Source organism: Sphaeramia orbicularis, chromosome 5, assembly GCF_902148855.1.
Source record: "Sphaeramia orbicularis chromosome 5, fSphaOr1.1, whole genome shotgun sequence".
In the NCBI taxonomy this organism is placed as follows: domain Eukaryota; kingdom Metazoa; phylum Chordata; class Actinopteri; order Kurtiformes; family Apogonidae; genus Sphaeramia; species Sphaeramia orbicularis.
Window position 1 is genome coordinate 31,333,805 of NC_043961.1, and position 12,541 is coordinate 31,346,345.

Sequence of the window (12,541 nt, forward strand, 5' to 3'; positions counted from 1 at the left end):
AAGAAGCTTTAGGATATAACAGGAGACTTTACACAGTCATCCAACTCTCCCATCAATACAAGATACTGGTGAAAAAGTAATACAACCTCTAGAAGAAATAAAGGTTGACAGGGCATTAATTTAATTGCATTAGCATTATGGCATGGCAGATGTTTCCTGTAGTCAAAGCTTAAGACAGTCCAATGAAGCGGTGACTTTTAGCTGGGTGTATTCAACAGAAACATAATCCATCATATCTTAATAGGCGTGTTGAGCTCAGTCTATTCTTGCAAATGAGATGATTTTATACAATATCAACCACCTTTCAAATGAATGTCGTACAGAGGCAGGTTCAATCCCATCTCCTCAGTGAGAACATCTGTCTCTGCCTTACTGAGGCACTTAGCTCCCCTTTAGGTTCCCAGATGAATGAGGGCCTTTTGGAATACAGTTCACATTCTGCATTGTAGGAAGTCCCCCCCCCAAATCAAAAAAGTGTCAGTGTTCTTGACCAAGGTACTGCACTTCATGTAAATGAAGTCAAATTTAGATTATTTTTCCTATATTAGAATATTACCAGAATGCTTCAATATATTTTACAGCATTTTGTGCAGAATGATTCAGTTACATCAAATTATGACACTTGAGTACACACTTGCCTAGAGTAAATGTTAAAGTAACAGGCTGGTCTATAACCCTGAGGAACATCTACCTTTTCCATGTGAAGTCCATTTCTCATTAGCTCAGACAGTGAGACCAAACACAGTTAAGATGTCTAAATACATGTGTTTATTGCGTAACAAAATTAAAAACATTACTCTGCAGTTTTCTTCCCTCGTTTTCCAGGTGCTTTAGAAGCAGGAGCATCACAGTCAGCTTTAGCGGCCTTTTCCTTTGTCACCTTGGTGGCCTTTGCCTTGGGTTTGGCTGCATTAGATGCTCCCTCACCTTCCTTAGGCACAGCTTTTTTAGCTTTTGGCTTCTTTGCTGGGGCAACCTTTGAAGAAGAGGCTTCCTCAGCTTTCTTTGCCTTTTTGGAAGGCTTTGGGTCCTAAAAAAAATAAAGGGGATATTTAGGTCCAAAAACTTACATTTGTTGTGAGTAATGTCCCATATGACTACATTACCTTTGACTTGTCCTCTTTGCTTGCAGCATCTTTCTTGTTGTCCCCTAAAGTTCCATAAAATAAACACAAATTTAAAAAAAAACAAAACAACAACACACTCTTCCACTGGTTGTAGCAGTGAATCATCAGGTTAGGCTTACCAGTCTTTTTCAGCTTCTTGGCTCCATCCTTGGCTACTTTTGAGGCTTTTTGTACATTGGGATCCACATTCTCAGATTTTGGCTTGGCTTTCTTGATTTTTGATGCAAGCTTAAGACAGATTAAAATAAAAACCAGTTAAAAAACACACGGGCCTATTGTAATGAGTCTAATACACTCGTCTTCTTACTCTAAATTTCCCCATGACGCCTGTGGTCACTGTGGATCCGGGAGGCCTCACATACGAGCCGTTCTCCAGCCCTTTGGTTAGCTCTTTGCGGACAAAATGCTTCAACCTGACTGGATCCATCAGCCATTTCTGTTTAATATAGTTTTGTATCGCCTGGTTTGACACTCCTTTTCGTGAGTCCAACACTTTAAGTGCTTCCATCACCATGTTTCTCACAGAGGGATGATCTGCAATTTTACGCAGCTTTGCAGCATCTGCAGGGCAAACATGCACACATTTATAATCATAACACTGATCTGATCTCATTATACTTTTGGAGTGATGTCTATTATATTCATTTCAATCAGGCGGTCATTCTCATTGTAGTATTCTGATTTAAAACCATTTACACACTAACCTGTTTTTGTTTTTTCTTTCTGTTCAGGTGAGGCCTCAGCAGGGGAAGGATCAGCTGAGGCTGCTGCTACTGCTGCTGCCTTTTTAGGAGGCATTTTTGAAAACAGATATAAGACACATAAAACAGCCTCTGACAAGTCTAAAAGTACATTCCTGCCAGCTTTAATTCAGTGCAAATGGGCCTGAGTTTCACCTTTATGCAGCTGCTTGTGGTGAAAACACCCAGGTGAATCCCATCCCACCAGGTGCAGTCTATTAGTGTGTAAATAGGAAACACCAAGGGCTGCTGGGAAAAAGGCTCCATTTCTAAAGCAAGGTAGAGTTTTGTTGGATTTGACTGTGAGCTCCTACTTTATAGAAGGCCAATCAGATGGTGAAGTGGTCATACTCTATTTGTGGAATTGACATCTGTTCAGTTGTGTTGTGTGGGCGAACATAACTATGAATATAAACAGCCTAATATGTAATTAAGTCTTTGAATGGGTAAATATAAAACATACAAGGTGCTTTTGTTGTACATATGTGGTTTCATTTATTCTGATAAACACTGATATGTAAATAGAAAATGACGGTTTGATAGTATGAGACACTCAAAACTGCGGTAGAGTTGATCCAAATATAAAGCACCTATTGGGTCTTTTTAATGATGTGAACTGTGTGTGATTCACTTCTCATGTCTTTCTGTGGTTTTATTGCAAAGTCTATACATAATAACATGACCAAAAACTAACAAATGACCTGCAGTTTGTGTAGACAGAGAAAGTATTTGAAGCACCTCAGGACATTTACATTATTGTGCTTTTATCATGGCTGGACATGTGCTGATACTCATCCTCACATGTGAGTTTAATCTCTTATTTGTTTTCTTGTTTTTCTCTCAATACAGATCCATTTTATTTTCAGCATCATGTCATGATGTGAACACGTAACTGTGTGGACACAAACTCAAACTGAGTCTATGAATTATAAAACATCTTTATAATGGTTTTCAACAAAACAACATTGTTGTTGAGCTTTACTCAAATAAAATAATGTACATGGCTGTTATATTAGACTGAATGATTTTAGCAAACTGTGTGGGCATTTTTTGTATTTCTTTAATTTTTTTCATACATTTTTTTTTCCCAACAGATTTAGGTGTTGAAGTGAAAGGACAAGGTATGTAAGTTTGATGTACTGTTTTAATTGGGATGACTGTGGCTCAGGAGGTGGAGCGGGTCGCCCAATAACAGAGTGGTTCGAATCCCGCTCTGTCCCACTTCAACCTAGTCATGTGCATTTGTGTCCTCGGGCAACACACTTCACCCACCTTGCCTCCACTGTCACTCACACTGGTGTATGAATGTGTATGAATGTTTGGTGATGGTTGGCGTCTGTTTGGCATGAACTGGCAGCCACGCTTCCATCAGCTGTGGTTACAGATGTAGTTCACCACCACCAGTGCGTGAGTGAATGAATAATGGATCAATAATGTAAAGCGCTTTGGCTGCCTTGGAAAGCGCTATAGAAATCCAATCTATTATTATCCTCCTCCTAAACTGTTGGTTGATCCTCCAGTGATCACAGAGAACAGTTATACAGTTACACTAAAGTGTCAGACTCCATCATCTGTGTCTGTATCTGAGTGTTTCTATTATTATTGGAGGAAAACCTGCCAAAGGTTTTTCATGTCTGAAGAAACTGACAGGAACTGAGCTGTTGTCAGTTGTGAAACGCAGTTCACCAACTGAGATTAATGTAAAATGTTTTTACCTTAACACAGCTGCATCGTTACACAGTGACTCATTCTCCATCACTGTTCAACGTAAGTATCAGCAAGAGGAACAGGCTGAGTTTTAATATGAATATGAACCTCTATACTGTATAACTGTGTACTCTAAATTAAGTATCACTTTAAAAAAGTCAATGCAGGGCAAGTATTTGACACAATCTTTTTTTCATTTTCCGCTCTTTTTCCACTTGCACTGATCATTGATCCTCCAGTGATCACAGAGACAGACTCAGTTACATTAAACTTTTACAAACATCCCGTATTCCATGAAAGTCAGTTCTCTTGATATGTGTCACTCAGTTGAAAGACGTTTATTCTACCTTTCTCACTGGCATTTCCAATAATTGCGCATCTTTCAATGAGATGTGCAGTGACCTGTCAATCAACTGGGGTGGCACTGGCACCTGGGGTGTCCAATCAGGTTGCAGAGATGGCCAGCGCTAGTTAGCAATATTTTCCTTCAAGGAAATCAATACAAATGTGATAAAAAAACCCCAGCTCTCATCATTGTAACAAAAGCCACCACTGGCTGGTAATCATCTATCTATCTATCTATCTATCTATCTATCTATCTATCTATCTATCTATCTATCTATCTATCTATCTATCTATCTATCTATCTATCTATCTATCTATCTATCTATCTATCTATCTATCTATCTATCTATCTATCTATCTATCTATCTATCTATCAGATCTGTCTGTCTGTCTGTCTGTCTGTCTGTCTGTCTGTCTGTCTGTCTGTCTGTCTGTCCGTCCGTCCGTCCGTCCGTCCGTCCGTCCGTCCGTCCAGACAAACAATAAGCAAGAAGAAAGGGGAAGGTGATGAACAGTCTTTAGTTTTGTGTGTGAAACACTCATCACTACACTACAGTTGATCTAAATACAAAGTACTTATTGGGTCTTGTCAGTGGTGTCACTTGTGTGGGAGTCATTTTTCAGCTCTGTCTGTGGTTTTCCTGAGTGAATCGGAGAGTGAAAAGTGATCTGTAGTTTGTGTACTCAGAAAAACCAGTTTAGCTTTTAAAGGACTTCAGGACATTTACATTTTTATGCTTTTATCATGGCTGGACATCTGCTGATACTCATCCTCACATGTGAGTTTAATCTCTTATTTGATTTTCACTTTCAAAACAGATCCATTTGATCAAACTCAAATTGTGTCTCTATGAAGCATAAAACATCTCTGACTGTTTTCAGCAAAAACGGAACATAGTTGTATAACTTTACTAAAGTCAAATAATGTATATGGCTGTTATATTAGAATGAATGATTTTTGCAAACTGTGTGAAAAAAAAGTACATTTTTGTATTTCTTTGATTTTTTTCCCCAACAGATTTAGCTTTTGAAGTAAAAGGACAAGGTATGTAAGTTCTTGACTTGACTTTACAAAGTCTGATGTACTGCTATAATTGTATTATTGTAGTCTATTAATATTATTTTGTTTTAATATTTCTTTGCAGTTCTATAGTCTGATAGTACAATAACCTCCATTGATCACATTTAAATCACATTTTCTATTCATTAAGTGATCATACAGGTATTAAATCTATGTATTTTAATCTTTCAGTTCTTCGTGCACCTAAACTGTTGGTTGATCCTCCAGTGATCACAGAGAAAGCCACAGTTACATTAAACTGTCAGACTCCATCACCTGTATCTGAGTGTTTCTACATTATTGGAGGAAAACCTGCTAAACAGTTTTCATGTCTGAAGAAACTGACAGGAACTGAGCTGTTGTCAATTGTGGAACAAAGTCCACCAACTGAGATTAAAGTAAAATGTTTTTACCTTCAAACATCTGCATCGCCACACAGTGACTCATTCTCCATCACCATTCAACGTAAGTATCAGCAAAAGCAACAAGTTGAGTTTTAATATGGATATGAACCTCTGTACTCTATAACTGTGTACTCTAAATTAACTATTACTTAAAAAAGTAAATACAGTGCAAGTATTTGACACAACCTTTTTTCATTTTCAGCTCTTTTTCCACCTACACTGATCATTGATCCTCCAGTGATCGCAGAGACAGACTCAGTTACATTAAACTGTCAGACTCCTTCATCTGTGTCTGTATCCAGGTGTTATTTCTACACATTAAGTGGAAGAATTTTAGGAGACTCATCATGTGTACAGACACTGAAAGGGGCTGAACTGATGGTGAATAAACATCTTCCTGCTGAAGTTAAACTAAAATGTTATTACACTGTAAACCACGGGGAGGCTGATTCTCCGTCTCCTCACAGTGCCTTTACATCTGTCACTGTACAAAGTAAGTGTTCTAATGTTTCTTTTATCTTTGAAGGTATTCTTCTGTCAGTGACTGTACTAGTTTGTTCCAACAGCTTATTCATTGTCATTTATACTAAACTGCTTATATTTTTTAGGTCAAAAACCACACATAACTGTTCATCGTGATGAAAGTTTTGTCATTGTGTGTTCACTACCTGGATCTGTGAAGGATGACACACGATGTAACCTGTACTTTGGAGAATCAACTCGTCCCCAAATAACAGCAACTACCTGGGGAAGAAAGACCTCAAACAAACAGAGGATCTGCCAGTTTTTTATCCCAGTGAATGAATTGTTGAGATACCTTGATGTAGTCCAGAAGAAAGATGTGAGCTGTGATTACAGTTTGTCAGACAGCTCTGTGTCTCCTCGTAGTGATGGATTCAGTTTGACTGGTAAGTCACCATTCAGACGCTGCAGAGACTGAACTGTATGTGATTCTATTTCTAAAACGAGCTGCAGGTAAATATATGAAATGGAAAACTATCAAATACTGTATCTACAAAAATGTACTTATGTCAATTAAAATGGTTAAAAACATAATCAAAATGGCATTTTATGGCCACACTGTATCTGTGATTAATACAAATACAGTTATTTAGACGTCTAACTGTGAACTGTTTCAGTTTAGAGTCACTTTTTTTGGTGAATTGAGTGAAATTTACAGCATATACTGTATAACAAAAAGTCAAATTCAAAGAAAAGATAAGACAAATAATATAAATAGCATTTCATTTTTATGCAAGATATTTCAATCCATTCTAAATTGACAGACACCGATCAGTGTTTCCTTTTTTTAATTGTTAGATATTGTCAACACAGAGTCCAACAAGAAACCAGGTCTCACAATGACACCAGGTAGGATCCACTCTACATGTCCACTGTTTTCTGACCTGGTACTTTTGATCCTGTAACTCCTGTCCATGAGATGCTCTGATTATTTATTAACCATGTGACAATAGCACTTCTAGAGAAGAAATGTATATGATAAAAATTGACTTTACTTCTGTTTTTTGTCCTTGAGAACTAGTGACTGATTTCACAAACATACCGACCTCTGATGCATCTCCTCTAAACCCAACATCAGAATACAACACTACAGGTAAGATTCTGAACAAGAGCAGATGCAATAAAATGTTATATATGTTATAAATGTTTGTGACTATTTATTAGATCAGTCACCTCAGCCTACTACACCGGCTCATGCATTTGTTTGTGTCCTTTTAGAAATAATGACTGATCCCACCATCAGTCTGACCTCTGCTGCTCCTCCATATCCAACATCAGAACACAAACCTACAGGTGAGATTCACAACAACAGCATCAAATACTCAGCCTCAACCTACTTCACATGCTCAGTTGAGAAATGAGAACAGAATACTTCACACATGATGCTTCTTATTAACATTTAAAATTTTGTTCTATTTTTCATTGTTTTAAACATGTTCACCAAAAACTGGCATCATGTATTTGATATATCATATATTATTGTATATTACTATAATATCACGGGATAGATGCCATAAATTGACAGAAAATCTTTTTACTTTCTGGAAAAAGTGAGACTGACTTTATTTTTCTAAAAACAGAAACATGGATGTGGAATTTGCTGGTAGTTGTAGGTGTTTGTGAGGGATCTGTGGGCGTCGTCTTGCTGGGATTGATGGCTCTGTTCGCTCAGAAATGTATTGGTGAGAACCAGATATTTCTAATCATATATTACATCACATGCTACTTTTTGTTTTTATTGATAACACAAATGTTGGAATCCTTTAACTGCTGTTTTCAGTGTAGAAATAATAGGGATATGCAAAACTATGTGATCAGCTAATTACTCAGTCAAAACAGTAGAGTTGAATTTATATTTGTGATGGTTGATACAGACAATTTATGTTTTATTTCATAGAGATGTAAAACTAATGCCTCTGGTACTATTAGTGCCAGAGTACTGCATACGGTACTGTGCAGAAGTCCTGGCCATTGTTATTTTTACATGGTTGTACTAAGCATAATGTCTCTCAGTCTCTTTATTAAAATACTACAAAAAATAGAGGGGAATATTGTGGCCAGCATCACAAACTCACCAAAAAAAAAACAAAAAAAAAACAAACTACATGGCTTCTACAGAAAACAGTCACTATTTAATGTGTCTTTGGTTCCCATGACAAACAGTATCTCAAACAATATGAAACATTGGATGTGTTTTTCAGCATATATTATAACATATTTACAACTTATACAGTGATAAGTTCAAAAGACTTTCCATAAGCCTCATGTGAAAAAATTTTTCAGATAGGATGTACGGTTATGGAGTTATCGCAGTTTGTTTGAGAGGTGGTTTGTCACTGAATTTAACAGACGCACATCTGCTCCATAAGGGGCCATGTTACAAACGTACAGGCACAGATGAGAACAGAATGCTAAAAGCTGATTGGCTGATTGAAGGTATGTGACATTTTGTATACAGAGTACAGCGTACACACAGTAGAGTTATTCAAAATAAAAGCCTCATTAAAGAAGCTAAATAATGAGTAGTAATAACTTTTCTTGATTTTTATGACCAACCACTCAACTGTTTGTACAATTTTAATTAATTAAATATGATGCTTTCTCACAGACACGCACACAGACACAGTAGGGTTTTTCAAAATAAAAGCCTCATTAAAAGGTGATAGTGGTTTCAGCAGAGGGGTTCTGATGTTCTGTAGGGATGAAAGGAGGATGGACATGAAAGGGTGGGGGCTGGAGCTGGGACACAGAGGTTTGAGAAGAGCTGAGGTGTCGATGGTGACGGGAGGTGGAACGAACTGCACGAGGTCCCACCTAATGCTGTTTGTAGCTTTAATTATTTTGGTTTTTGTTATTAACCAAGACTAATGAACTTAAATTGATTTAATTATTTGACTTCAATAAGTAAATAACTGGCCATCTCTATTAATAATAAATCAGAAATCCCAAAAGTTCTTTTGCACATGATGGTGTTTTTATCTTAGTGATAATGATGTGATTGAACAGTTATTTAATTAAAAGTTCCCAGTGGGATGGTAGTCTTTTGTGTTCACTGCATTTTTTTTCTTGTATTTTTTTTTTTAGAGAATTGTGGACCCCTGAGGTGACAATTTCCTTTCCTTTCCTTTCCTTTCCTTTCCTTTCCTTTCCTTTCCTTTCCTTTCCTTTCCTTTCCTTTCCTTTCCTTTCCTTTCCTTTCCTTTCCTTTCCTTTCCTTTCCTTTCCTTTCCTTTCAATATCCTGTTATTATAATACACTGATGGAAACACATCTCCCCTTGTTTCTACACAATTTGACTTGAATCAATGTAACAGACTCAAGAATTACATTATATAGATGTTGGACAAGACTAATATGCTTTATCCTTTCTATATTTGCAAATTCCTCATCTTCTGTTTAAATGAATGTCCCTTTTCTTTCTTTCTTTCTTTCTTTCTTTCTTTCTTTCTTTCTTTCTTTCTTTCTTTCTTTCTTTCTTTTTTAACATTTAGGTCAAGGAGCAGCATCGCTGATGAATGCAAATGTACGTAATGCTTCAACAACATGTCTATATAACATTACTGATTTTAATACAGTTTATTTAGTTTAATGTTATATATTGTGTCTCTTGATTTTGCTGTTTCAGATGACTGTGGATATGTGCCAGGTGACAACTTTGGAATGGTAATATAATCTCCTCTACATCCATCCTATTAAAAGATTTAAAATTCCTTGCTTTGTTAAAAATCATGCCTTAGAATAATATAATATACAGTCATTATGTTTCACTAATTTCTATATTAATCAGAGTATTTTTCCCCTCTGTTTGACACAATTTGCAGGCTGATTATGATGAAATTTACAGTGTTGTCACCTATGAATCAAAGATTACTGGTAAGGTGATTTTTTTCATTTCAGTCTAAACACATCTAGTGGCTGCTATTTCTTAGTATGCATACAATATAAAATAGTTTAACCAGCAGTGGGAGCTCAATAGTTAGATTTATCTAAAAAATATGTGTGTAATAATGTAATGTTTGTTCATCAATGCATATTTCAGTGACTGATGGACAGCGGACATCAAATATATATATTATCATAAAATTTATTTGGTAAACTGTATATTGTAAACTGGATCTCAAAAAATTGGCATATAAGATGTAATGATTTTAATGAAAACACCATGCAGAAAAAAAAACCCTGTTAATATCTGGTTCACTATTTTTTTAGGATAACAAATACAATCAGAATCACACCAGAGGAGGGAGCTCATCAGTCCAGACCCACCGTGTGCAGGACTGAGACGTCAAATCCAATCACTGTGTCTTGTTTTTATTTTGCAAAGAAGAAAACAGTTTGTACATGTTGTCATTTATATGTAAATTAATAGATGTTAATCATTAGAAAACACATTTATATAATTGTAAATTGTATTTACTTCATTGGATTTGTAATAGATGTAAATAAGAAGACATCAAATGACAACATGACTAAGAAAAATAAAAACTGTGCGTAATTATAGCAAGAAATTAAAATAAATATATAAAGTATTTTTGTCTTATTAGTTTAAATGCAAGTTAGATTAAATGATAAGATGATCTGAGTGCTGCTCCATAGGAAGAGCCTGTAGGTGCAGTTTCTTAAAACTCCGTTTTGTGTCCAGTTCTTGAGTTAGAGTCATTGACGCGAGACTTCTTTGAAAGTTTGAAGTATTTACTGAAGAAATGATTCACATTGCAACAAAAATATTGCAAAAAATAAAGAATCTTTCATCCATTACAGGAGATCAGTAAAGCCTTGTAGTCACAGTCAAAGACTGTTGCGCTCTGACCCCCCTACTGGCTGATGCAGCTTACTGCTTTAACAAGTAACACAATGCAGATATTCATATCAAGCATATTAAAGATTAATGCTACAAATTAGGTGACAGTTATTTCTTTGAACTTTCAACCTAAACATTGTACCTTATAAATTTAAACTATTTTACACTAATTTGCATTATGGCTCTAACAAGCCACTTAAAATTACTTGTAGAAGAGCTGTTTAACCATATTATTTTCAGGAAAATTAAAATTACATGTTAATTTACTGTCTTATAATACTCATCCTGTCTCCTATAGTTCACATCAACATTTAGTCATGTTGTTTGTAAGTGAACTTTAACTTCTGCATGACTATGTTCACTTCCTGGTTTCAGGGTGATGGACTGATCAGTGTATACGTGGTTGTTAAAACTGTTGCTGAGCAGGTGATACAAGGCTGTGCTCTCATTGGAGAATGTAAGATTCATTCTGGGTGCATTTTTGTGCCCTGCAGCCAATCAGAGTTGTTTTTACTTGTCATTGTTACATGATTGGAGGATTTTTGCAGGATTGCCAAGTTGCCTTGAGTGAGATACACTTTCAGGACTCTAGAATTAACAGGAAGCAGTTGATTAACCCACTCTGATGTCACAGATAATCAAGTTTAGTCCTTTTCAGTCCATTACATCTCTGTTTAGTCGCCTCCACCTCTGGGTTTTGCACCACAAGGACTGGAGTAGGAGGCCAAACACCACTTGGCTTTTCAACTATGTCAGTCATATAGGATTATGAATTAGCAACCGACTGACACAAAACTATAACTGCTGTGTTCATATTCTCTTGGGAATCTGTTTTCTTATTGTTAAACTATGTGACTTCCTTAAATGCTTAATGTATGATAGTGATATCTAGTGGTGAAGATGCAGACTGAAAACCCCCAGCTACTCCAGCTGTGGCCACTAAAAACATGACAGACCCTCCTTGGAGTAGGTGTTTGGTCTGTTCTGGGTTGTATATTTAAAGAAAAAATAGCCCCGGTCCCTTCTTGGTAGGAGCTTTTAAGGCACCTCAGAGTTACTGCTTGTTACGAAAAAAAAAAAAAAAAAAAGAAAAGAAAAGACAATAAAATTCAGCAAAACAAGGTGGTTCAACATGAAGGTGGGACATTCACTCTTCACATATCAGTGCCTTTTCTACATAACAGAAATATTGTCCTTATTTTCTGGAGATTATATACTCATAGAAACATAGGTATGGATATTGTATTCTGTTTATTTTGATTCAATTGAGTTTGTATTCTATTTGTTGGTTGCTTGGATCCCCTATCTATAAGCACTCTTGCTTCTTTGGGGTTCCCTTTCATGTATATCTGTTGTAAAATGCTCATGTATATGTATGTTTCTTTCTCTGTGCATGAATAAAAAAAATATCTGAATCTTACACACTGAACTCACAGTTACAGCTAGTTAGCTTAGCATAGCTTAGTTTAACACTGAGAGAACACAAATCCGCTACTCACTGGGGTCATCATTTTATCTTAACATATCATACATGCATGAAATGTATTGTAAATCTGCTGTGTTAAACATTTTTTTCTTTTTTCTTCAAGAAAAGCAATAACAATGTGATAAAAAAAAAAAAAAAGCTATCATCATTGTAACAAAAGCTACCACTGGCTGTTTATCTATCTATCTATCTATCTATCTATCTATCTATCTATCTATCTATCTATCTATCTATCTATCTATCTATCTATCTATCTATCTATCTATCTATCTATCTATCTATCTATCTATCTATCTATCTATCTATCTATCTATCTATCTATCTATCTATCAGATCTGTCTGTCTGTCT

General features: G+C 36.0%; 2 protein-coding genes across 7 annotated transcripts; one reads left to right on the plus strand and one right to left on the minus strand.

Annotated features, from left to right (window-relative positions):
- Positions 1-793: 793 nt before the first annotated feature.
- Positions 794-1,925, minus strand: h1m (linker histone H1M). The gene is made up of 5 exons (XM_030134994.1): positions 1,832-1,925; positions 1,435-1,688; positions 1,247-1,355; positions 1,107-1,150; positions 794-1,030 (listed from the first exon to the last, which is right to left on the minus strand). Exons 1-5 carry the CDS (start codon positions 1,923-1,925, stop codon positions 794-796), a joined length of 738 nt encoding a protein of 245 aa, XP_029990854.1.
- A 2,576-nt stretch (positions 1,926-4,501) lies between these two features.
- On the plus strand, positions 4,502-12,239 carry LOC115419978 (uncharacterized). 6 transcript variants are annotated; one of them, XM_030135058.1, is made up of 14 exons: positions 4,506-4,698; positions 4,938-4,964; positions 5,172-5,444; positions 5,586-5,876; positions 5,992-6,291; positions 6,704-6,754; positions 6,921-6,998; positions 7,124-7,198; positions 7,486-7,587; positions 8,990-9,008; positions 9,397-9,428; positions 9,531-9,568; positions 9,727-9,783; positions 10,115-12,239. In XM_030135058.1, exons 1-14 carry the CDS (start codon positions 4,665-4,667, stop codon positions 10,184-10,186), a joined length of 1,449 nt encoding a protein of 482 aa, XP_029990918.1. In that variant the 5' UTR covers positions 4,506-4,664; the 3' UTR covers positions 10,187-12,239. The 6 variants fall into 6 exon arrangements, with proteins under 6 accessions (XP_029990916.1, XP_029990915.1, XP_029990918.1 ...); XM_030135060.1 differs by having other exon boundaries at positions 4,509-4,698; positions 9,727-9,778; positions 10,115-10,254; XM_030135056.1 differs by lacking the exon at positions 8,990-9,008 and having other exon boundaries at positions 4,502-4,698; positions 6,927-6,998.
- The last annotated feature ends 302 nt before the right edge of the window (positions 12,240-12,541 follow it).

Coding starts and splice junctions, on each gene's coding strand:
- h1m (XM_030134994.1), bottom strand. CDS start 1,925: ATGCCTCCTAAAAAGGCAGCAGCAGTAGCAGCAGCCTCAGCTGATCCT. Junction 1,689..1,831: donor GAAAGAAAAAACAAAAACAG/GTTAGTGTGTAA, acceptor TTTGCCCTGCAG/ATGCTGCAAAGCTGCGTAAA. Junction 1,151..1,246: donor CAAGAAGCTGAAAAAGACTG/GTAAGCCTAACC, acceptor ATGGAACTTTAG/GGGACAACAAGAAAGATGCT.
- LOC115419978 (XM_030135055.1), top strand. CDS start 4,665: ATGGCTGGACATCTGCTGATACTCATCCTCACAT. Junction 5,445..5,585: donor ATTCTCCATCACCATTCAAC/GTAAGTATCAGC, acceptor TTTCATTTTCAG/CTCTTTTTCCACCTACACTG. Junction 5,877..5,991: donor TACATCTGTCACTGTACAAA/GTAAGTGTTCTA, acceptor TATATTTTTTAG/GTCAAAAACCACACATAACT.